The sequence below is a fragment of the Mugil cephalus genome, chromosome 23 (assembly GCF_022458985.1).
Source record: "Mugil cephalus isolate CIBA_MC_2020 chromosome 23, CIBA_Mcephalus_1.1, whole genome shotgun sequence".
In the NCBI taxonomy this organism is placed as follows: Eukaryota; Metazoa; Chordata; class Actinopteri; order Mugiliformes; family Mugilidae; genus Mugil; species Mugil cephalus.
Genome location: NC_061792.1, coordinates 13716001 through 13741844, shown reverse-complemented (window position 1 = coordinate 13741844; position 25844 = coordinate 13716001). Strand labels below are relative to the sequence as shown.

Here is a 25844-nt window from a genome sequence, read left to right as displayed (position 1 = left end):
GCACTGTTACGCAATACAATTAACTTGAGGAATTATTCGATGAGCAGTTTCACCATTTAATTCTGTTTCAGTCAAAGAAGCAAAAACTGCGGCCCATGTTGTAATCATTTCTCACCATCTCCATGGGTGAGAAACAAATAAACGTTATTTTTTTTTTGATGGTGCCACCGTTTACAGGACATTAAAACATGTGCATATATTAACTACAGAATGGAAGCAGTCATTTCCAAGTTTGACAACCCAGAGCTCATGTTTCCAAGTTAAAATGAATGCATAGAAGAGAAAGCAAATTAAGCCCCCCCCCCCAATATTCAGTGACTGTGTTGCTAGCTTTTGTTGGCTGGAAAGAATGTAAAATAATTAATGTGAGTTATTTAAAGTGGCAGACGCTACTGAACCACAGCTCATTAATTAAACCAGTGAGACAGCAGAATTCACAGGATATATTCAGTTCTAGTGTAACAGAAATGTTTGACCTCTGAGATAAACATACTGTTAGATTCACTGGATATATGTAAATTTAAATATGTCAAATCTGATAAATATGACAAATAGAAACTGGTCATAATCTTTGGTCTGTGGTCATCAGCAGTCATCAGCTCTCTGCTTTAAACTGTGATAGTGATGAGAAATGGATTTGGATCATTTAAACGAACCGTTAAATAGCAAAATAGGGTTCACATTAGATAATATGACAAGACAGTAAACATAGTTCTCCTGATTAAATACTAAAGCGGTTTTTAGATGTGGTTTCACCGAACCTTTCATCCTAAACACATTTTCCATATTTACCGTCTGAGAGCTTTGATTCATAAAATACAGACAAGAGCACCTGAGACAGCATTAGACTTGGCTTTGGTGAAAGTATTGTTCCTTCTTAACAGAACAGACCAGCATTCAAACACTAACAAACAGAAAATGGCTCCTTCCTTTTTTTTTTTTTTAAGAAACGAGGTTTAAACGGTTGGTGTTGTTTCCTCTGCTTCTGCTGCCACGCCTGTTGTTTCTTCACCACCCGACGCCCCTGTTGTTAAATGACACAACGTGAGAAACGAGATGCACACAGACATGTAGACAAGTTCCTGTCACAGAAATGCAGCTCTAAAACATGTGAGATCAGAGGATGAGAAGAACTTTTTTTGAGATCTGAGTCACTTATTCAGTTCTAAGGGTCTGGGGGGAAGTTGAGGTTTAAACAGGAAACACTGAGTTGTACATCAGAGAGAGTGTCTCCAACTTCCTTGGCTTCCTTTACAAACCATCTGTCTTCTCTGGCTAAAATGTGGACGTTGCTATCGTCAAAGAAGTGTCCTTTGTCCTTCAGGTGTAGGTGTAGATGGACCTCTGAATGAGCTGGTTCTCATGTGTTAATGTAGTGAGTTTGTAGGTTGTTTTTGGTTTTCCCAATGTACAAACTCTTTTTGGATAAACCATGACCTGGACTGAAAACCTTCACAAACCATCTCTTTACTGCAGGAACTTCAACTAGACTCTAGACTCAGTAGAGGAAGGTAATGAATTAAACCCTCTTGTTAATTAACTAAATTAGAAACTTGCATCTTTAACTTGTTCATGAAGAACTGAAGTTCCACATGATCAAACTCTACTTACTTGTAGATCACAGGCTGGTATTGTTGTTGTTGTCATTGCCTGTTTGGTCCGGTTTGGGTGATTCTTGGACAAATAAAAGAGTAAAAAAAATGATAAGCTTCAATCATCAGTTGAAAACTAGAGATAAATGTGATGGAGCTGCAACACGTTTGTTTTGCTGAGGAAGACGAGTCCATGTAGCTCACAATCACCACATATGTGTTGTCAAGGTTACTCACCTGTTTCATTGCCGGTTCCTGGACTGTTGAGAATAGAATCGTCTATCAAATGATAAAAGAAGAGTCATGACTGTGTCTGTCACAACAACAAATTTGCTGGACGATATATTGTCACACAAATTACTGAGGATAAACGACATCATCAACATTATTTTCAGACTAATTATCACTCATGTGATGATAATATGGAATAATAATAAATCACATTTTATCAGCAGCTACACTGAGAGGAGAGACCTGTGATGTGTTTGCTGTCAGGAAATAAAAGAACCATCATGATGAACACACATCTTCACAACACATTCACAAGGTAAATCTTCACATTCTTCTGACATGAAACCTACAAACTGCAGCTTTCTACTTTTCTCTGGGCTGTAGATTGATCTGAAAGGAGCTGGGATGAAAATCATTTTATATCCAGCTTTACTTTGACAGTTGTCAAGTTCTTTGTTCATAGTTGATGAATCAGTTTCTCCTTGGAGTCATTTTAATGATCTAGTTTAACTCACCAGCTTTGGTTCCCGTGGACCCGTCACTATTCTGAGTTGTTCCTTGTTTGTCTGTAAAATGTCAAAGTGTCTTGTTATAACGTCTTTACTGATGGTTCAGTCCATCATCTGCTTCTACAAACTCTTTAGATCAGTGATTACCAACCTGTGGAGCCACCAAATCATTTCCACAACAGTATGATTTAGAATATACAGAACGATGTTTTAAATGTTAAAACTCAGTTACGTTTGAAAGGACGTTAAAAAGAAATGTCAGTTTATTCAACTATGAAAATACCTGCAGAGTTTTTATCAGTAGTTGCATCTTTTAAATAGTCATGAAAGAAAACATCCTATTCAGTTGAAACTCTCCCCAGGATGAGGAGGAGTCATGTCGTCTTCTGACTCCTTTGATGCATCAACTGATAAAAAGCAGATATTGTTACAGTCTAGGATGTTAAATGGGTTCAGCTTCAATCATCAGTTGAAAACTGGAGATAAATGTGATGGAGCTGCAACACGTTTGTTTTGCTGAGGAAGAAGTGTCCATGTAGCTCACAATCACCACATATGTGTTGTCAAGGTTACTCACCTTCATAGCCAGAGCAATAACTGTTGATAGAATCATCGTCTGTCAAATGATAAAACAAGAATCATGACTAGGTCTGTCACAATAACAAATTTGCTGGACGATATATTGTCACACAAATTACTGAGGATAAACGACATCATCAACATTATTTTCAGACTAATTATCACTCATGTGATGATAATATGGAATAATAATAATAAATCACATTTTATCACCAGCTACACTGAGAGGAGAGACCTGTGATGTGTTTGCTGTCAGGAAATAAAAGAACCATCATGATGAATACACATCTTCACAACACATTCACAAGGTAAATCTTCACATTCTTCTGACATGAAACCTACAAACTGCAGCTTTCTACTTTTCTCTGGGCTGTAGATTGATCTGAAAGGAGCTGGGATGAAAATCATTTTATATCCAGCTTTACTTTGACAATTGTCAAGTTCTTTGTTCATAGTTGATGAATCAGTTTCTCCTTGGAGTCATTTTAATGATCTAGTTTAACACACCAGGTTTATTTCTGGCCTCGTCTTTGTCAGATTTTATTTCTCCTTCTGAAAAATGTCAGATTAATCTATGAAAATACCTGCAGATTAAGTCAAAGGCTGCATATGTTAAAAAGTCATGAATAATACATACGCTGTGGTGGTTTAGCAGGTGGATCTGAAGTCTCTGATAAAATGACAAAGAAATAAGTTTAAACTTCTAAATAGTCATGAAAGAAAACATCCTATTCAGTTGAATCTCTCCCCAGGATGAGGAGGAGTTCTGTCGTCTTCTGACTCCTTTGATGCATCAACTGATAAAAAGCAGATATTGTTACAGTCTAGGATGTTAAATGGGTTCAGCTTCAATCATCAGTTGAAAACTGGAGATAAATGTGATGGAGCTGCAACACGTTTGTTTTGCTGAGGAAGATGTGTCCATGTAGCTCACAATCACCACATATGTGTTGTCAAGGTTACTCACCTGTTAAATCGATGTAGTCTGGTTGGTCTTCATCCTTGTTACCAGGAAGCAACGTTTTCTCCTCTGTCAAATGATAAAACAAGTGTCATGACTAGGTCTGTCACAATAACAAAGTTGCTGGACGATATATTGTCACACAAATTACTGAGGATAAACGACATCATCAACATTATTTTCAGACTAATTATCACTCATGTGATGATAATATGGAATAATAATAAATCACATTTTATCACCAGCTACACTGAGAGGAGAGACCTGTGATGTGTCTACTGTCAGGAAATAAAAGAACCATCATGATGAATACACATCTTCACAACACATTCACAAGGTAAATCTTCACATTCTTCTGACATGAAACCTACAAACTGCAGCTTTCTACTTTTCTCTGGGCTGTAGATTGATCTGAAAGGAGCTGGGATGAAAATCATTTTATATCCAGCTTTACTTTGACAATTGTCAAGTTCTTTGTTCATAGTTGATGAATCAGTTTCTCCTTGGAGTCATTTTAATGATCTAGTTTAACACACCAGGTTTATTTCTGGCCTCGTCTTTGTCAGATTTTATTTCTCCTTCTGAAAAATGTCAGATTAATCTATGAAAATACCTGCAGATTAAGTCAAAGGCTGCATATGTTAAAAAGTCATGAATAATACATACGCTGTGGTGGTTTAGCAGGTGGATCTGAAGTCTCTGATAAAATGACAAAGAAATAAGTTTAAACTTCTAAAGAGTCATGAAAGAAAACATCCTATTCAGATGAATCTCTCCCCAGGATGAGGAGGAGTTCTGTCGTCTTCTGACTCCTTTGATGCATCAACTGATAAAAACCAGATATTGTTACAGTCTAGGATGTTAAATGGGTTCAGCTTCAATCATCAGTTGAAAACTGGAGATAAATGTGATGAAGCTGCAACACGTTTGTTTTGCTGAGGAAGAAGTGTCCATGTAGCTCACAATCACCACATATGTGTTGTCAAGGTTACTCACCTGGGTTATAGCTCATTGAGTGGTTATGCCCCAGTTCTGTCAAATGATAAAACAAGAGTCATGACTAGGTCTGTCACAACAACAAATTTGCTGGACAATATATTGTCACACAAATTACTGAGGATAAACGACATCATCAACATTATTTTCAGACTAATTATGAAAATCATTTTATATCCAGCTTTACTTTGACAATTGTCAAGTTCTTTGTTCATAGTTGATAACTCAACAGGTTTTGACTCTTCATTATTCTGGTCTTGTTGATTTGTTCCTTGTTTGTCTGTAAAATGTCAAAGTGTCTTGTTGTAACGTCTTTACTGATGGTTCAGTCCATCATCTGCTTCTACAAACTCTTTCCATAGATCCAGCTGATATATTCAGATCTACTAAGATCTACTGATCGTTTACCACTGAGACTCTGAGAGAGAAACTCTAATCACAAAATGACATTTGGTGTCGTTACATTGATGGCAAATAAACACAACACAGAGTTAGAGCAAAAACCACATGTGAATATAATTGAGACACGGAGCAGTGACAGACGCACAAATAACACACTGATTATTTACTACATCTGATCTGTTTGGATATTTACCAAATAAAAAATAAGGTGTTTCATGAGGAAACGTTTAGTGGTGAAATGAAGACGTGTGAATTCCTCCTCTACAGTAACAACAGCCATGTGTACACAACTACACACAGGACACACTGAGACGTGTTAAACATAGAAGCAGTTTCTCTGAATGAACTTGTTTCCAGCTTTAATGAATCTTTTCGTGCTGAATGAATATATCTGCATTTTCTCCTCCAGCACACACTAAATGTGTGTGTAGACGCTCCATGTTGTGTATTGATGGAGGTCAACGTGTTAACTGATGCTGATGGGATATTTTACACCTTAGAAAGACGCAGCCCTTAGTGTGTGCTGGTAGTCAGTCACTCTGTATGTTTTCATACACGTAAACCTTCAGTAGATGAAGTAACGGATTGTTCTGGGTCTCTGTCAAATGACGCATTGATTAAATGGAGTAGAGTGTAGTTCATTGTGGATTAAACTCTATAAAATAGGAGTGGGGCATGCTGCAGCTTCCACATTCACGGTTTTATCTCCTACTGGTGTGAAAACATTTTACTCGTCAGGTCGACTGTTGGCTTCCTGCTCACAAATTAATCTGTTTTAATTGTATTCAGTGGAAGAATTAAATGGGTGGATCCTTTCTGTGTCATTTTATTGGGACATTAGCTTAAAAACCACTTCTACACAGACAAACCACACCTACAGATGTGAATAATGTAAATATAAATCCATTTATAATGATAATAATAATATAACAATGGATGTTTCATTCTGTAGAATAAACATATAGTTCTGTGAATTCTTACCTCTGTTTATTTTGTATTTGTAAAGTGCAATAACACCAACTCCCACCAGAATCAGAATCAAGACCAGTAGCAGTATGATTAACCAGACCGGAGTGTCTACAAAAAAGAAACCAGAAGTGAATGAATGTGTCAGTGGTTTTCAAGCATCCTTCATTCTAATAGTAGCTGATCTCCTTCTTTAGTTCGTTAACAGAACCTTTAAAAGGTTCATCACTAATGAACAGACGTCACTTATTCAGGTGATTCATCCTCTGAGGTCACTGTGGAGATATTTACTGATGTCAAACTCACAGTTGGTGGCGAAAGGGTTGTTGACTGCTTTGCTGCTTTCAGAGCTGACTGGATTTTTCACCGTACAGACAAATGAAGCCTCCGTATCATTCTATAAATCCAGTGGAGAAACAAAAACATCAGCCTGAAGCTCATGAACCAAAATACGTGACATTCACCTACTAACCCTGTTATCGTGTTTGTACCTTTGTTATTTTAAACTCCTTGGTTTCACTCTTCACCACGTCACCTGACGTCCAGGTGTAGGTGACTCGTCCAGAGTCTGTAGTGTTGCCTTCACAGGTGAGAACACAGTGGGTCTGTTCATCGTCACAGCTCATGGAGATGGTCGGTTTAGGAACTTCATCTGATGAAAACAAACACTTAATTAGAGATCAAATGAATAAATTAATTAATATTCCAGACATTCAGTCAAATGTACTTACAGATAACCTTGATTTTAGTTGTCTTGATGGCGTCACCGTTGATCTCTGCTGTGTAGCTGCCGCTGTCCTTTGGTTTCAGCCCTGAGATGGTCAACTCTCCAGTTCTGGTGTCCAACGTGCAGCGACCTAGAAGGACAATAGTTAGATATAATTATAGTTTAACAGCTATTTTACTCAACAGAGGGGGTTGGAGCTTGTTCCCAAATGTACTAATCTTCCTTTCAGAGGGTTTTTGCTGACTTTAAACCTGGATTACATCTGAATCTGTGTTTATGTTTTGATGGTTTTCATTAGGTTGTTTTGGAAGAATTACTGATATTTTATACTTTCTTAATGAGAGTAAGGGCCTGACCTCCATTAAAGACTCTGTGGATAATCACCACATACATCCATTAACTGTTAAATAATGAGTGACTGTACCTTTGAAGTCCCCGTAGACGACAGGTTCACCTCCGTTCCACTCCACAACAACGTTGGATCCATGTTTCCAGACTATACTAGTGATAGTAGCACCTTTAGAGGATACACTAAGGTCAAGACGGTCTCCCACTTTCTTGTACATGTTTGGAATATCTGTGGAATAAAAACAAGTTATTTACATCATTTTCTGGTATTTACTATATTAGATACTTGATGCTGTGACGACTCACCTGTGTTGGAGACGAGGACTGGGTTGACGACTTGGTTGCTGAATTGAGAACTGACTGGGTTTTCCATCGTACACCTGAAGAAAGATGACGTCTCCTCCTAGAAACCCAGTAAAAACAACATTAGCTTGAAGCTCATGAACCAAAATGGTTCTTCTGTCTTTGCACCGAACATCACAGAGTGATGCATGAATGTGTGAATTATTTAATCTGACTGTTCATGATCACACAGTGTATTTACATGCACAGCTTAAGCATGCAACGGAGATAATCAAATAACAAGTCCTCCTCCTCCTCCACACTAGGTGGCGATATGCGTCTTATCAGCGAGTTATCAGACCTCTTTCAGGTTGACCTTTTATGTCAAATAATAAACAATAGTTCAGCTTTTTTAATCTCGTATGTAATGTGTGCTCTACTTCTGGTTCAGATAGATGGCGCTATCCCTCAGGTGGTTCTTCTACCGGCTCTGTTTTCCTTCTTTCTTTCTTGGATTGTTCTGGGGTCATATGTCAGCACATCGGTTGTGGAGTATGCACACGTGTGTTGTCCAGTTAAAGTCTGATTAAGTGTATACATGGGGGAAATCGATTTCTAATCTCATTATCTGGGTGTCTTAGTCGGATAAGAAGAACTCTGATTTTAGTCGGACTAACGTGTTTATATGCACTTAAGTTGTTCAGTTAAAGTCAAACTTAGACAATAATTTGTTGTTTTTTTTTGTTTTGTTTATTTTAACATGCATGTAAACGTACTGAATTTCACCTTTGTTATGTTGAGCTCCTTGGTTTTAGTCTTCTTCTTATCACCTGACCACCAGGAATAGGTAAATCCAGTGGAAAAACAAAAACATCAGCCTGAAGCTGATGAACCAAAATACGTCCCATTCACCTACTAACCCTGTTATCGTGTTTGTACCTTTGTTATGTTGATCTCTTTGGATTTACTCTTCATCATCACACCATCTGACTTCCAGGTGTAGGTGACTTGTTCAACACCTGTAGTGTTGCCTTCACAGGTGAGAACACAGTGGGTCTTTTTATCGTCACAGCTCATGGAGATAGTTGGTTTTGGAACAGGTGCTGATGGAAACAAATAAAGATTTCATCAGTTCAGAGGAATAAATTAACACACACGCACAAACACATTCTTTGATTTGTTGCAAAATCCGCCATTGCTTTCCTGTGTGAGTTGGGCATTCGCGGGAAAGAACAGAGGGTCGCTGTAACCAATATGTCTCTATGCAAGCGAGTGGCTGTGGCTAAGAAGGAAACACGCTAACTGGGGAGCATGCTAAAGGTAAGGCTAGCTATGTGCTAACATTAGGTAGCAATTGTAGTAAGATTAATCTTATCTGTCGGTTGAAAGGCACATGGTGGCGCGGTGGTTTCATTGAGGGGGGTGACTCCGGGACGCTGGAGCTCACTGTTATGCCTTCTTGAGGTGTCGGGGCCTAACTTAACGAAACATCGGTGAAGGGAGGTGCCCACTTGAAAACCCCAATGATGCGCTGCACACTGCACACTGCACACTGTTGCTAGTTAGGCTCGTTTGCTAGTGTTTTCTTGTGTGTAACTTCTGATCTTGGTAGAGGGAGGAATGTTGATTGAAATATAGTTGCATGTCCCATCATTTCTTACCTACTGCTGGTGGCTAGGCTAATTAGCTGGTGTTTTCTAGTGTTTTACTTCTGTGGCTAGGCTAACTAGCTGGGTCCAGTAGTGTTCTATTTCTGATCCTAGCAGAAGGGAGCGATGTTTGGTTGAAGTGTAGTCGCATGCCCATCATCTCTATTACCTACTGCTGCTGGCTAGTTAGCAGCTGACCACTGGTCTGCTGGTTGGTTCTCAGTTGGACTAGGCTTCTAAAGGAGTTTAGCCTCAGATCATGGCACAAGGGATTGAACATCTTGTCCTCGTGCTATGAATAAATATAATAAATACACACACACACACACACACACACACACACACACACACACACACACACAACTTCAGTCCTAATTCCTCCACTTACAGATAATCTTGATTTCAGTTGTAGCCAAGACTCTGTTGTTGATCTCTGGTGTGTAGCTGCCACTGTCCTTTAGTGTCAGCTTTGGGATGGTCAACTCTCCAGTTTCAGTTTTCAATGTACAGCGACCTGGAAGAACAATAACTCATGTTTTTAAAGTTTTAACCTGAATTTTAATGAGATATTTATGGTTAAAGATGTTAAAATCTAAATCACTTCAAATATAAAATGTTAAACCCTGTAAAGATCAACTTCATTAATTAGTTCTTCAGATGAAACAAAAGGCTTGACTGAAGGTGTTTGATTCGTTTTCATTAAAGTTGTTAAATACCTTTGAAGTCTCGGTAGAAGTCAGTGGCGCCTGCTCCGTACCACTCTGCAGCCAGGTTTGAATTATGTTTCCATGTTATACTGGTGATGGTAGCACCCACAGAGCCTGGACTAAGGACAACTGTGTCTCCTGGTTTCTTGTAGGTGACTACAAAATAAAAACATCACATTCATGAAATTACAACATTAACATATGTAGTAGTGTTATATTTGTGTAGCAGTGTACTCCTGTAAAGCACATGGGATCACTTGGGTCTTTATAGTTTGATTAATCATAGATTTGCGCCACCTAAGTGGAACATTAAGGGAGGATTTTAACTTGCATTGAGATAATTTCTCCTTTTATTGCTCTAGTTTTATTTCACCGTAAAAACACTACCACCGATAGTCTGAGAAGTTTACACAGAACAACCTCGTGGGGGCATTAATGTGCTCCGCGTATTTTCTTATAGAAAAACACACATGGCTGTCTAAGACTCTGTGTAAATGTTAACAAAACTTCAACTTACCAGCATGAACCGTTTCCTGAGTGAGGAAAAAGATCAACGCGGTGATAAACATCGACTGCATCGTCCTATAAATTAATTAAAATCTAACAGAAAACACAAATTACACCGCTAACAATGTCAGGATGCAAAATCCGCTGGGGGAAAGAAACAAAGAAACAAATTACAAGAAATAAACTAAAAACGTTATCCTTGGGTGTTGCCTTTGTGAAACTGAAAGTAATAACTGCGCAGTTAATTTTTCCACTTCCTCAAATAACGGGTTCTACAATAAACGCATTTCTTCAACATACATACACACAAACATCTTTAATCGGTTTATTTATCACGGTTGACTTACCTGACAGTAATAAATGAAGCGTCTGTAACCGATTTAGATTTCTATTAATTAAAGAATTTCCCTCTCGGCATCAGGACGGTGCCGCACACCGTGTCTCCTGAACCTTCATAAACACCCACCTACTTCCTAGTCTTTGTTTAGCTCATTACGTTAGCGACTTAGCTGTCGTCACACATACATGTAAATTGCAGCAAGCTAGTTAGTCTATTTAATATTTATTAATATTAATCCATTAACCAATGATCACAACGTATCTAAAGTTACAACATATACACTTATATATGTGTATACATACATACGTACATACATACGTACGTACGTACATACGTACGTACGTACAAACGTATATATATATATACATACAAAATATACATACGTATACATACATACATACGTATATATCGCATACATACATATACATATGTATGTATATATACATACATGCATACATACATATATCCACACACGCACACACATATATAATTTTTAAATAACTTTCAATGTATTTATTTTGGCTAGCCAGCTAACCAAAAGCACTAGGTGATAAGATTGAAACATGAAGCACTTATAACCAAAGAAGATGAAAGAAAAATCATAAATAATTACAAAACAACACACATTGTGTTTTACTTGACCTATTTTTGATATTTATGATCTTAAATACTCACGTTTTCACCATTAGACAATTATAAGAATCCAATCACAAAGAGGAAACAAGCCATCACTTCACCGATAAATCTTAATAATTTTATTTTATTGTCTTTGTTCTCATGATTTTTACAAATATGATACTTCTGCAATTCAACTTTAACTGTGCAACACAATGGCATTATGGACTGTTGGACATCCCGAGGGACGTCTGTGACTCCAGGAAGCCGTGAATCCTGCAGACTCGAGGCTCTATATACTTTTATTCATTTTAGTGTCACAAAAACAAGAGCTCCACTCCCATTCACCTGCCGCCTGCCGCTCGTCTGCAGGATTCACTAGCAGCGTAAAAACATTTTTTCACCACTTGACGTAATGACGGCTACTGTCCCTCCTCCTCCCCCCCGCGGGTCGGAGGGCGACGTCCTGGGACGACGTCCTGGGACGACGTGGGCTCGTAAAGTAAAGTTGTTCAGTCTCTTTGGATGAGGCTGGTGGTTCCTGGTCAGAGCTGCAGGGGCTGCTTGTCTCTTTAGAAATGGGTGATCTTGCCACGTAGGTTGTTTTTTTTTTTTTTTTTGGGACACCAGTACAGAGAAGAACAATGGCATGCAAGACTCACATACAGACCCACTTGTTATTATAATTATTTCTTCTTTTTTTTTAATAGAAAATAAAGATTCTGACGTAAGTACAAGCACTGAGCCCTCGCCGCAAACACCCAAAGCGTATTGAAAACCGCACTGAGGACGAACGACGCCTAAACTTGACGGCGTTTCTTTTATTTTTTATTTTTTTTAAATCGAGGGGAGGGGAGGGGGGTGGTAGGGGGGCGACGGTTAAAACCATTTCAACACAACAGCTGGCTTCTTTTCATATTCAATAAGTCCTAATCCGAGGACATAATACATCTCACATTTATATGATTTCTTCGTCTACACCTTTTTTTTTTTTTTAAATAACTTTTTCTTTTGTAAACTACAAATGTTATGTGCTTTTGATTTAAAACCAACTCAGGGGGAGAGGAGGGAGGGAGGGAGGGGGGGGACAAACAGAATTTGTAGCTTAATGAGAGTCCACCCCACTCTGGCCAATTTATTGCGAACGAAGTGATAACCTCTGAACAGCGACACACACTTCAATATGGCACAAGCGTCTTAGAAATGACCTAAATGCATCATCACCATCGTCGTGGAAGTAGAAGTAGAAGTAGTAGTACTAGTAATAGTAGTAGTAGTAGTAGTAGTAGTGGGCGAATATCAAAAACCAAACCACACCATATCTAAAAGTATTAAGACATTAATTAATCATCAGTAGAAGAGAAATTAAATGTTTTCCTCGTTGAAACATGCAGGTCGATGCTCTGCAAGCTAAAATCCCCTCTGAGCCAAAAAAACAAAAAAAAAACAGAAGTAATAAACCGTTGATGAGCCTCGCCAGCCATAAATATACTTCTACTGTAACAGGAGCCGCTCTTATCTCTTATCCTTCACCCGGAAATAATAATAAAAAAAAAATTACTCAAATAAACCGCACAAAGTGTTAACGTAAAGCACTCTAGGGGAACTCCCGCCGCGTTAAGACAGTTGATGTGCTTTATCTTGGCTTTGGCAAACTCCCGATAAACTCCCTATAAACCCTCCACCGAGGATATAAACTTCTCTCTGGAGTGTCGAGGAGATCACGTGCACCTGAAGGCATTTTTTCCTCCAGCCCTTCGTCCACCACCGCTACAAATAAATAAGGGCAAACTGGTAAAAAAAACGAAAAAAAAACAAGAAAAGAAATGAGTGTAGTGGCTTCATCGAGTAACAAACGGATCCATCAGCGTCCAGTCCGGTCAAATGAAGAGATACTAGAGGGAAGGACAAATCTAGAGTAGTGGTTGTTTTACAGTTTGTCACGTCGCACCTTCTTTAAAAACATCTTCCCCCTCGGAGGTGATCATGCTCTGTCTGATCAAAGTCTCTGACCTTTAACCCTGACCCTCCCCCTTCCTTCCCTTCCAGGGGGGGGTGGGGGGGTGGGGAGGAGGAGGAGGGGGGAGGAGGAGGTGTGTTCAGTCGGCGTAGTGCATGATGGACTCGACGTAGTTGCCGGGGAAGAGGCCGGTGGTGCCGTTCATCACGCCCTCGTACCAGCCGTCGTCGTTCTTCTTGATCACGTAGATGATGGCGCCCTCCTGGAAGGAGAGCTCGTCTTCTTTGTCCCGGGTGTAGTCGTAGATGGCCACCACTGGGGGGAGACACAGCGTCAAAAAAACAACCGCGGCAAAAGGCGACAACTTGTTTGTTTATTTTGTAGAACCGGTCTGGTGAGAAACGGAAGGAAAGGGAAAGGAAAACGCGAGCGGAAAACGAAAGCACAAAAAAAACAAAAACAAAACACGAGGAACTGCAGCCAAAGAGATTTGGGACTTTTACATATTATTACTTATTGTTAAGTTGTAATAGTTGTAAATAGTTGTACAAAAATGTGTGATGCATTACCTTGATTTTAATGGAAACAGTTAGAAATATCTTTGTTTGCTAAATTTATTTAAAAGCTTCACATTGTAAGTTATAAAAATAAGTTTGTGGTTTTCACAGTGAAACATAAAATTTTTTCCTACTTGGATTTTATGGTTTTAGTCTGGTTTTATGTCCCGTGTGTTAATACAGACTGTAAAAATGAGAAAATAACTGTAACATGACACATGTGAGGCTGAGCTGAAAAGAACCGAACCAAACAAGGCAACAACAACAAAAAAAACGTTTTTTAAGATGAAAAAGAAAAAGTTAAAACCAAAAGTAGCTGAATTATACTCTGGACTTTACTGCTGACGTCATTCACAGTAAAAAAAATAAATAAAATTAGTGACGTTTATGATTTTTACGATCATTTTTCCCAAACCTATTAAAGATTTGTTTAAGGATAGAATCCATTTTCCATTCACGAGTTATTTGCATAAAAAAAATGCATAAAATCTCCCAAAATAATTCACCACTCTGTCCCAGACATGAAACCAAACCAGGAACATTTATGCATTTGGTTTTGGTTTATTGTGAGTTCATCTTTTTAACAAATCAGAGTTTGATTTAAATCCATGTTTTTAGTTTTTCCAACATGTAAAAAAAACAAAACAAACTAAATAATGAGACAGGAACGGACACGAGAAACAGAAATAAATAAATAATAAAGTGAACAAACTAAATAAGCTTTAAATGTTATTATTGCAGATTTCTAATAATTATTTCATACTAATGAATTAGAATTTTTTGTTTGTTGAGTCTCAACTTAAGGAAGTATAATAATTAAGAGTTAAACCCGTTAACGTGTGGTTAACCTAAAGGAACAGAAACCCCGCCCCCCCGTGCTCACCTTTCTCCAGGTAGCTGCGTGGGGCCCAGGGGGGGTCCTCCTCGGCGTAGGGGTCGCTGTACTCCACCACCGCCGACTCCTCCTCGTCCTCCTCGTCCTCGTAGTCCTCGGGCGGAGGCGGCGGAGGCGTGGGCTCCTCAAACACCGGCTCCTCGGCGGGCGGAGGTGGAGGCGGCACGTCTGAGACTACAAGTTCACAAAGAAATAAATAAGTAAGTAAATAAATAAATAAACGGCGTTCGGGTGAAGCTGATGGATCCATGCATCTGAATCAAAACATGCAGGAGACGCTGGGAACATGCAAACATGCTCGTATCATGCTCCACATGCTTCCTACACCTCTACAACCACTGGACGGCCTCCAACATCCGCTCCGGCTCTGAGCTGAGGTTAGATTTATTAACAATAAATAAATCTACGCGTTTAAAGGTTGTGTTTCATAAAATGTAAATGAATTCTGTGATTAACTGAGACTTGTTTGAGTTTTCTTGGAGGGTATCGGGTCATTATCGCCCGTCTCTGTTTCATCTACGTGACGTTAAAACGTAAATGGAGCTGATGTCGGAGGCTGATCGTTAAATCTAAACCAGCAGAAGAGGACGAACCACCGGGCGGAGGAGGTGGAGGTGGAGGTGGAGGTGGGGGTTGGGGTTGGGGTTGGGGGGGGGCGAGGAGCTAAAAGCCACTTACTAGTCTCCTGAACTCGGGCCACGAAGCCCATGAGAGGCAGCTGGGGGGTGATCTGCATGGCGGGGGGAGGGGGCGCGAGTGGGCCTGATACCGCCGATCGATACCAATCAATCAACCAGAGGGAGACAAGACGGAGACGTGAGGGACGGAGACACCAGAGGACACGGTTAGAAAAGAGCTTGACAGGACGAAGTTAAAGGAACAAAAGGAAGAAGAAGAAGCAAAGACACAAACCTGGAACGGAAACTAGGATTTAATCTGAGATGCTACTGGTTAATTAACGTTAAATAAAGTTTATGATAATTTCTCTGTAACTGATCCGTAAATAACTAAAGACAGAAAAGAGATAAACGAACTTAAAGCTGGTTATTCATCATCTGAACACTGAACAAAGTTAGATTTCATAGACTTAACAGACTAATAAGACTAATAAAATATTAACCATTAATCCTTTTTTACCCAATAAACTGTCTGAATGTCAAAGATTAACATTATCAACTAAAACTAAACTAAAAACTAAACAATTATCTTTTAATCCACTTTCATTACTTATAACAAATACCAAAAATCTGATACATTTCTGACTTTTATATATAAAAAAACCCCAAAAAACACAAAAATGCAAAGTGGATTTTTCTTGTAGTGTTTGTTAAATTGTTATAAAAGTGTCCTCGTCTAAAACGTCCTAAAAACAGCACATGTTAACATTTTTTTTTACATAAATCTTTGAATCCACTTCAGTTCTAATCACTAATACCAAGAATTTGATTCATTTTAACCAGAGTTTACGATCGCATCAAATAATTTTGGAAAAAAAACGAACAAAAAACTAATATTTTGCATCTAAAAATGATTAAATCATCATAAAAACTCATGGTCCAAATTATTTGCATGGTCTTATTTTCTATAACGAGGACATGACCTGAAGCAGAGAGTTTGACGAATAAAGCAGAAAAGTTTGTAAAGACAGAGCTCAGGTGAAGAAGGTGACGACCTGGAGAAAAGCTTCTTAAATCAAATCAGCAGATCAGGAAAAAACAAAAAAGAGTCGTTTATCTGAGTGTTTTATTTCATTCGTATTTTGGTACCTTGGCTCTGGGCGAAGTGTGGCCCCCCGTTGAGCTGGCTCTGGTTGTGCACCGCGCTGGGCTGCCCGGTGACGGACGAGGGCCGGCGGTAGGGCAGGGAGCCCCCCACCACCTGAGAGTTGTGGGGGGGCTGCACGGGGCGGTTCATGCTGTAGAACTGGGGTGCACCTGGGAGGAGGCGACAGCAGGGGGCAGCAGAGACGCATTATGAACGAGCATTAGTGAACGACTCTGTCATGCAGAAAAACATTTAAATTTTAAAGAAAAGTTCACGGAAAATAAAGCACAACACCGTGAAGAAGAGATGAAATGAGGAGAGTTCGTGCATCACACACGGACACAACATCATCACGAACACAGAGAGGAGCTGGGGGGGTGGAGGGGGGGTGAGGGGGTGAGGCAGAAGAGCTGCACGTGTTCTTTTAACGCACAAATCTGTTAAATATTCATCTAATTGTTAAAGCTTCGTTAAAACGTTTTTAAGTTTAGTAGAAACATCTGCAGCTTAACTGAACGTCCGTGGGGGGGCGGCTGGAGGATGTCAGGATGGAGGGAGGGGGGGCGTTGCACTCACCTTGTGCAGGGTTGCTGTAAGCGGCGGGGCCTGTGCCGGTGGGGGCTGTGGAGGCGGGGAGCTGGGGAGGGGGCGGGGGCACAGGCGGGATCTCTACGGGGACGACGTTGGGGGCCGGCGGGGGCCCGTCTAGGGCGGAGGAAGGGGGCCCGGGGGTGGTGGCAGTGTTGGGGGGAGGTTTAGTGGAGTTGGACGGAGCATTGGGGGCTGAGGGGGGGGGGGGTGAAGGTAAGGAAGGAGAGAGAAGAAACGTGAGGGAGGTCAAGAAGAGAGTGAAAGAAGGGGGGAGACTCCTAATATTGGTTAGTCGCAGACACACAGGAGTGGACCCTGAGGGGGGGGGGAAGGGGGGGGGGACAGGTGTGGTTTACCTGGGAAGGCGGTGGGCGGGGCCGGCGTCGGCACGGCGATGGGGACGCCGACGCTGCCGGAGCCGCTGTTCTCTCGGCTGCTGCTGCGACTGCTGCTGGGGTGACTCCCTCCGCTGCTCCCACTGCTGCTGGGGGGGGAGGGGGTGGGGGGGCAGGTCGGCAACACACGTCAGAACACACACACACACACACACACACACACACACACACACCCCACAAAGAAACAACCCCCCCCCACCCACTGAACCTCCTGTCGTTTAGGAAGGAGCCACAGGAACTAAACGTTTTTACTTCCACCTCATTTTTTTTTTTTTAAATTTAACCTCCTGAGACCCGGCGTCCTCATTTGGGGACGTTAAGCTTTAGGTTTGTAGCAGCTCATTCTGCTTCATTTAAACTTTTATCCTCTTAACTAGATACTAGTTGGTGTAAAAACATGATCGGGTTCATTTCAGCTGATTCATTCTGCAGCCGATCACATGAGAAAATCTAATTTATTTATTTATTTATGATTAGTAACGTTTCTACTTTAATATTAGCAGCGTATTATATCAACAGCTATAACTTTCCTTAATTAGAAAATACTTAATTAAAGATGTTGGGACTTCAAAATTATATATATTTTCTTACATATTATAATCCCCATGTCCACATATGTGGACATATATACATTTTTTTGTTTTTATCGTTCTTAAATCTCGCTCATCTCTACTTATGGAGAGAAGTTAAAAATGCATCGCAAACAAGTTCTACAACAAGTAGGAAAATCAGAATCCTGTCAAAATGACTTGACTCAGGACGTCCCTGAGGTCGTCTCCACTAAAGAGGGACAGAAACATACGAGGCCGGGACCAGAGGGGGGCAAACTAAGCATTTAAATGCAATTATTACAGACGTTTTAAGAAAAAAAAAATACGAAAAAGAATCAACTGGGAAATAAAGAACAGTTTCAGACTTTTCTTATTTGATTCCCGGGCTCCAGGAGAATTTAAATATTAATTTAAATGAGTTATTACGTTTAGGGCTTCTCCGTGTCTCGGGCTAATAATGCGGCGCCCTCAAGAGCATCGATGTGTTAGTAGCGGGAGCTGAATGCCTTTGAAATGACCATGTGACAGTGATATATAGATACAGACACACAATAATAAAAAAAGAAAAAGGAAGCACCAACGAGGAAGACGCATGAGACGGGTGACGAAGGGGACGAAGACGAGGAGGAGACGCTGCGTAAAAGCGGGACGAGATGAGGATGGAGTGGAGCGGGTGGAGAGTCGAGCTGAGAGGAGGAGGAGGAGGAGGAGGAAAAGGGGGAGGAGTCAACGAGGAGGAGAAGGAGGGGCTAATTAGATATCACTGATACGTTAGAAAGATTTGGGCGCGTTGGCGATTTTGTTTCTCCGGCGGCGACAGACGAGAATCTGTGGATGAAGAGGCGTCTGAGACCAGATTAGGGAGGGGTGAGGGTGGGTGAGGGGGGGGGACGGGGGACGCTGCCTCTTTAATGTCCAGATAAACTGAAGAAGAAGAAGAAGAGAGGAGGAGGAGGAGGGGCTTTGTTCACGGCGTGTAGAGAGAGGCATGCTGGGAGGTGGGATGGGGGTACCTGTACGTGCGGTTCCTCTGATTAACGGATGCAGTGCGTGCAGGGCTCTGCTGGGGGGGCGCCGGGTTGCGCGTCGGGCTTGAGACGTAGTCGTTAGGGACAACGGGCGGACGCACCGGCTCGAGCGTCCTATAGGGGGAGTGGCGCCTGCGAGAGGGTCAGGAGGTCGAGGAGGAGGGAGAGAAGGAGGCACCCATAGAGAAGTGTAAGGGGGGAGGAGGAGGAGGAGGAGGAGGAGGAGGAGAGCAAAAAACAAACAAGTGCAAACTTAAAAAAATGGGGTATGACCGGGGGAGGAGGGGGGAGGTGGACATCGGGGCGGAGACGGGACGAATGTGGCAGCTGTCGGCCGGAAAATAAAACTCATCGAGAATCTGATTAGAAGATAAAAACTCTGATAATTAAATGTCCAACGAGGACATTTACATGTTTTTACTTAATTGAAACCAAATTCTTTAACCCTCATTAAAGTGTCTTCATCAAAAACGCCCTAAAAATAGCACGTTAATATTTGTTTCTACTTTTTTTTTTTTAACATGAATCTTTTAATCTACTTCAGTACTAATCACAAATACTGAAAAAGTGATTTATTTCTGACTTTTATAACCTTTATATGTCAGTGTTTGTGACGGCATCAATTTTTTTCCCGAAAAACACAAAAGCAAAAAACTGAAATTGAAATATTTTCAATAATCTAAATGCAAAGTGGACTTTTCTTGTGGGAGGGAGATTATTAGAGCCATGGACATGTCAATGATTAGTATCGACATTGATTTTGAATAATTTTTTTTTTGTAGTGCCCGATTTAAAAAAAAAAAGAAAAAAAATCACCCCTATTAAAACCCATTGACATCCACTGAAACTGCCGCTGCACTTTTTTCACATTTCGACTCATTCTTTACGTCTTTCCAATCACAGGATAAAAGATATAGAGGTAAAAAGTTAAAAAAAAAAGGTTAAAAGGTCAAAAAGTCAAAAAAATAATCAAACTTTTGATATTTATGATTTTTACTGAAGTGGATTAAAAGATTTATGCAAAAAAAAATATTTTTAGGGTGTTTCTGAATAGGACACTTTTAACGGTAACAACGTAACACTTTAGGTTAGACAGTGTAAAAATAGAGCATTACAGGATTTAAGTTTGATAATTTGCTTAAAAAAATACACACCTTTGCCTAATATTCTAGCAAAAAGCTGAACTAAAACTAAGTTATCAAAGAAAAGACATGAGGGTTAAAGTGATTAAAGTCTGTCTTGATGTGTCTAATTAAACTAAAAATAAAAAGCCGACAGCAGCGCTACACCGATGACGTCCTCTGCTTTTAACAACAACAACAAAAAAAAAAAATAAAAACACATAACCCTGTGATAAATTGATCTGGGTCTGCAAAGATGTGCTGGTATGTTCATGTCCCAGCGGACACAGCGGGGTGACCCATCTCTGAGCACCGTTGCTATGGCAAAAACGTTGCTATGAGGAATATGGGGCAGCCAGGAGTGGGCGGGCTGGGTCACAAACACAAGGAAATATTTAAAAATAAATAAATAAATAAATAAAATAAAACCGAGGAGAAATTAAATGCCTGCCCGGTGCATCATGGAGCGGTGGCTGGTCGGCAGCATGCGTCTTGAAGGGACAACAGAGACAACAAAGACACCCCTGGAGCTTCAGTAAAAGTATAAGGGACACACAGACATTTTCACACAGAGGACACTGGACTGGACTGGACTGGACTGGACGCCCAGGAAGATCCCCAAGGAGACAAGAGCACAACATTTAGAAAGCTAGCAGAGACCCTGCAGGACAAAAGACACCTTCAAGAGTAAAAAAAAAAAGTCTACAGATACAAGAAGAGCCTCTAGAGCAGGGCTAAGCTAAGCTAAGCTAAGCTAAGCTAAGCTAAGCACCCCCACACTGACATTATTATAACTTTGCATTTAATATTGAGCTGTTCAAATAATGCACAGGTTCAAATACTCATGTTTTTTATATTAAAACATGTGCAACAGTGAGGAGGGAAATTTAAAAAGTGTGTATAAAAAATGGCTAATCAACCAAAGACTTTACGAACCCCTGCAGTACCTCCGCCCACCCCCGCAGACCCTCTGAATGAATAAGTCTGAACCAAACGCTCCGTATGATTCGTCTCTTTCTACACTTTAGCCTTTGTGGTGCGTTCAAGTGCAACTTTTTGGATTACAGGAAGCAAATTTCAGGACTCAGTGATGTGAGCTGGCACCCTAACCCCCCCACCCCCCCCATCCTCCCTCATAGGACACTAACTCAACAAGGAGGTGATGATGAAACAGCGAGAAACCGTCTGAACCGGCTCGGAGGTGAGAAAAAGCCACAAAACGTCATCCGATGGACGCTGGACGCCGCCGTACGTCCATCACAACGTCAAGCCGATCTCTACATACCCAAGGGTCCCTTTCCCTGTCATGGGGGGGCTGGGGGGCTTCTGTGTGGGAGGGTTAGTGCGGGGGAGTATGCCGCCTCCTCCTCCGCCTCCTCCTCCTCCTCCGGCCTTCATGTTCTGAGCGCTGGCCTGAAGAAGAAGAAGAAGAAGAAGCAGGAGTTAATTTACCACAATAAAAGCATCAACGACTCGTAGAGGACGCTAGTTTGAAGCACGACACCCTCTCACTTTCAAAGGCTTACCTTAAACCTTTGCAACCACTTTGGGTGATAATAAACAAAATTAGGCAAGCGTTGAGAGAGAGAAGGAGAGAAGAGAAGAAATCAGGTGATTAGTGCGTCAGGGAGGAAAGAAAACAACAATTATTCGAGCGCGTGGTGCATCCGGAGACGAAAGGAAAAAGTTTTCAAGAATCAGCCGCTCACACCAGGTTAGTAAATAAATATGAGAATAAACTGCAAAGCCATTGATTATTTTCTTCCGTTACTTGAAACCGAATCGTCAGTGTTTGACCTCTACGCGTTCTTTCCATCAGATTTCCTGCAGCGAACACAAACCTCCTTCTTTTCTATTTCTGAACGTCGCACACACGTCTGACCTCTGGGCCTTTTAACAACATGTTTACGTTGAGTAAAAAGGAGGCGGACGAGCACCTTGACTCCGTGGCCCATGTCGTCCAGCAGGCTGTAGTCGATGGGCTTGCGGATGTAGCGTACGGGCCTCTCGGGGTTGGCGGGGGCGATGATCTTGTGCGTGCGGGACGTGTTCTTGTTGGTGGTGAGGATGCCGATCTCCCGCCGGGCCACCTTCTCTTTGTGGATGTCCACCGTCTACACAACAGGAGGAAGAAGGGCTCATTATTATTATCATTATTTATTATTATTATTATTATTTTTAGAGATGTGTGAGCTCCGGACCTGTGAGATGTGGTTGATGGACGACTCCATGCGGCGGAGCTGCGACGCCTGGATGTCCAACATCTGCAGGACATTGTTGGCTAGTGTGTTGATCAGGTAGGCTACGCTGGCCAGAGACTGGGTAGTGTAGTTTTTGGTCTCCTCCAGCGCCCTCTGCTTGTCTGGGGACTGAACGACAGAGACATTTGAGATTTAATTGGATTTCATTGAGAGTGAAGGGGGACCTGTCTGAGTCCCTGTGTCCTCCGGGTTCCTCCCACCTCCAGAGACGAGCTCGTTAGGCTGATTGGTGACTCTAAATTGACCCTAGTGTGAGTGGGAATGGTTGTTTGTCTCTGTGTTAGGCCTGAGATGGACCAGAGACCTGTCCAGGGTGGACGCCGCCTCTCGTCTGGGAGAGACTCCAGCAAACCCTGCGACACTAGCGAGGATAAGTGGTAATAGAAGATGAGATGAGGCCATATTCATGCACATTAACAGCCTATGAAACCAAATCTAAACCTTTAATTTGAACCAGCTGATTCACGTAAAAAAATAGCGAATGTCCCACACAAATCTGCTAAATTACAAGATGTGGGAACGCAACTACAACCTCTAAAGATGCGGCAAAGATTTCAGTAAAAAGAAACATTCATTAGCTCCTTTTTCATTACACAACGATGCCACAGATGAAATGTTAACGCTGATGCAGGACACACGTGTGTGTGTAGGCTGTGATGTAGATCAATTTGCCAGAGAGCAAACCATAAACCGAACTTTTCTGTGATGATTTAAGAAGAGGAGGAAGCAGAGGAGGGAGAGGGGAGACGAGAAGTCAGGGGAATACGAGGAAAAGGATATAGGACAAGGAGAAGGGGAGCATGTAGAAGGAGAGGACAGAAAATGTGACCATCTTTGAGAATCGGATGTTTAAATAGTTTAATGTGTAAAATAATGTGCAGATGACCCGGACGTCCCGCTCTGATCAGTAAACAGACACCAGGTCACAGCAGCCTTTGGGTTATATTGACCCACGGGTCGTATTTAAGATTAAAACCGATGGAGCCGATAGAAATCTAGGGCACGATATTGACCACATCTCAAATGTAGATCAGGCCCTGGTTCGACGCAGCAGACGTGAAGTGAATGGGAATAAAGTCGGCTCTGATTTCTCTGGTCTCCGCTGACATTTACGAGAACATAACAAGACAAGCTGGGGGGTCCCCCGCTACTTCAAAAGACCAGCGTCCTCAGAGGAAATAAGTCTTCTGTCTTTTAACGCGACACATTTCTGAGGAATCACAGAGCGAATCAAAGTGATCTCATTTCAAAACAAACAGCATCGTTCGAAGGCGTGTGGAGGGCGAAACTTGTCAGTATGGAGACAAACAGGTCCTCAAACAGGTTCAGGGCAGGAGACACATTTTTAAGCGATTAATAAGCATAATGCATAGACTTGTACGCCTAAAGGCGCACCCGCTGATGCATTGTTAGGATTAAAACGTCTATAAATAAAGTGTGCAACTTCCTCGATGCGACTCAAGGAGGTTAATTATCACTATAAATGTCCTCCCGGTGATTATTTGTGTCCAACTGAACTATAAATGCTATTAAACATGTGACAGCAGCTGGGAAAAACCTTCCAGAGTGAGAAGGGACCAGGGCAACACGCCAGACAGCGAGCTGCCAACATCCTCCTCCTTAACAGGGCAACCTGTCAGACCTGATCAGCCCTGTTCATCAGGGGTGTCAGATTTGAGTATCACACCTGTCAGAAGCTTTTATCCACCAACACCAACACTTCCCACCCATCAAAGCCCCGTAAGGAGAGGCGAGATCACACCTGCAGGATGGGGAAACATGAATGGATGTTACACACGAGCCTCATGCAAATCAGCAGCAAAATATTTGAATATATTACCCGAAACATTACACCGTCCCCTTCTATAAAAACCTCTACTTTCTGACACTATGAACAGGGTGAGATGTGCATCACTTCTGTGCACAGCGTGGCTGCAACATTAGGTCGCAGTGCTTCAGCCGGACATCATAAATCAAGTGTTTCTAATGCTAGCGAGCTAGCCGGCTAACTCGCGGCTCACGACGGATGTACAAGTCCCGCACGAACCCCAAAACAACACTGGCGTAATCCCGCATGGTTGTAGCAGCGAAATAGCAACACGCGAGGCTTGTTATTTTGACTTTAAAGCCGCGAGAGAAGGGTTGTTTCTAGCCTAGCAACAGCTAGCCTAGCAACAGCTAGCCTAGCAACGGCTCGCCCCCACCGACAAAAAGAAAAAACAAAAAAACAAACTAACTTCGCCCTCTCCGCTCCCGCAGCCTACCTGGACATAGTTGCTCTCGCAGTATTCCGCGACCCTCTCCAGATTAGTGAAGCTGTCCAGTAGCGCGCTTCGTCCCGCTGGGATCTCCTCCTCCAGAAGCATTTGTAGCTCCGCCATTTTCACATCTTTAGCGGAGAGTGGGGATGTGCGTATCGATCCGCGAATATCGATACTTCCCATCCAGACGTTTGTGTGTGTGTTTTTTTTTTTTGTAGAACCGATCCCCCCTCCACATCGAAATATCGATACCAAGTCCACTTTCACAAGAAATATTTGCCCGTTTGATTTTATTTGTTATTATTTGTTATTTGCTCTGATTGAAGTCTATTTTGTCTGTTTTTTTAATTTTTATAATTGCATTCACATATGTTCATTGTAAAAGTCGTAATTTTCACATACATAAAAGTAGACCTTTAGAAGCATCGATGTCGGTATCGGAATATTAGCCTTGGTATTACTTGGTATCGGATCGAAAGGAAAAATAGTGGTATCGCACATCCCTAGTGCGGGCCGATGGAGGGGGCGGGGCTCTCTGGCGCCACCGCGGCCATGTGTGGTACTGCAGGGCTCTCCCAACAGCTGTTTGGGGTTCCCAGAAATGAATAAAGTCAAGATTTAAAATAATTTATTATCATTATGTGCGTATGTACAAAACGAAGTCTCGGGTAGCAGCTCCTGGCTAAAGTAGCGCAAATATAAATTATATAAAATAAAATGTTAATTTATGCTTTTATAACTTTTACGCAGGTTTTCACAAAACTGCACACACTCACCTCCACAAACAACATAAGAACTGAGTCCATGGTGCAATTAAATTCTGCACCCAGCAGCAGTGAAGTGCAACAAGAGTGATAAAATGATAATAGGCATGAATTCAGAAGATTTATGAAGTGCAGTAACAGCAACTTAGAAAAAGTTACCATACCATGACCTGGATGAACGTTCAAAGTTGCACTATTGCAATATTTAACTTTTATACAGGTTTTTATTCATTTTGTATTCCCTCTGAAGCTTAATTTGCAAAACAATAGACCAGGAGCTGGGTA

At 41.4% G+C, this 25844-nt stretch overlaps 2 protein-coding genes across 34 annotated transcripts in view; both read right to left on the bottom strand.

Annotated features, from left to right (window-relative positions):
* LOC125000990 overlaps positions 1–10933 on the bottom strand; it is a 49449-nt gene extending 38516 nt beyond the window's left edge. For 6 of the 11 annotated variants that reach the window (XM_047576850.1, XM_047576849.1, XM_047576851.1 and 3 more), the window contains exons 1-9: positions 10804–10933; positions 10467–10600; positions 9959–10105; positions 9631–9756; positions 8533–8696; positions 7618–7714; positions 7388–7540; positions 6968–7093; positions 6865–6888 (exon numbers count right to left, since the gene is read on the bottom strand). In XM_047576850.1, coding sequence (XP_047432806.1) covers positions 6865–6888; positions 6968–7093; positions 7388–7540; positions 7618–7714; positions 8533–8696; positions 9631–9756; positions 9959–10105; positions 10467–10527 — 898 coding nt within the window. In that variant the 5' untranslated portion in view covers positions 10528–10600; positions 10804–10933. Of the gene's footprint in view, positions 1–42; positions 1025–1611; positions 1675–1829; positions 1872–2909; positions 2949–3548; positions 3582–3878; positions 3942–4538; positions 4572–4868; positions 4905–6251; positions 6348–6542; positions 6634–6727; positions 6889–6967; positions 7094–7387; positions 7541–7617; positions 7715–8532; positions 8697–9630; positions 9757–9958; positions 10106–10466; positions 10601–10803 lie in introns of those variants that run through there. The other 5 variants (XM_047576852.1, XM_047576854.1, XM_047576853.1 and 2 more) reach the window with 5 other exon arrangements.
* A 603-nt stretch (positions 10934–11536) lies between these two features.
* Positions 11537–24950, bottom strand: abi2b (abl-interactor 2b). Of its 23 annotated transcripts, none has more exons than XM_047576863.1 (12): positions 24799–24950; positions 22475–22642; positions 22211–22387; positions 21800–21817; positions 21559–21686; positions 19138–19284; positions 17535–17662; positions 17164–17370; positions 16590–16757; positions 15502–15585; positions 14812–14997; positions 11537–13686 (listed from the first exon to the last, which is right to left on the bottom strand). In XM_047576863.1, exons 1-12 carry the CDS (start codon positions 24913–24915, stop codon positions 13511–13513), a joined length of 1704 nt encoding a protein of 567 aa, XP_047432819.1. In that variant the 5' UTR covers positions 24916–24950; the 3' UTR covers positions 11537–13510. The 23 variants fall into 23 exon arrangements, with proteins under 23 accessions (XP_047432819.1, XP_047432820.1, XP_047432823.1 ...); XM_047576864.1 differs by having other exon boundaries at positions 17535–17659; XM_047576867.1 differs by lacking the exon at positions 15502–15585.
* Positions 24951–25844: the final 894 nt, after the last annotated feature.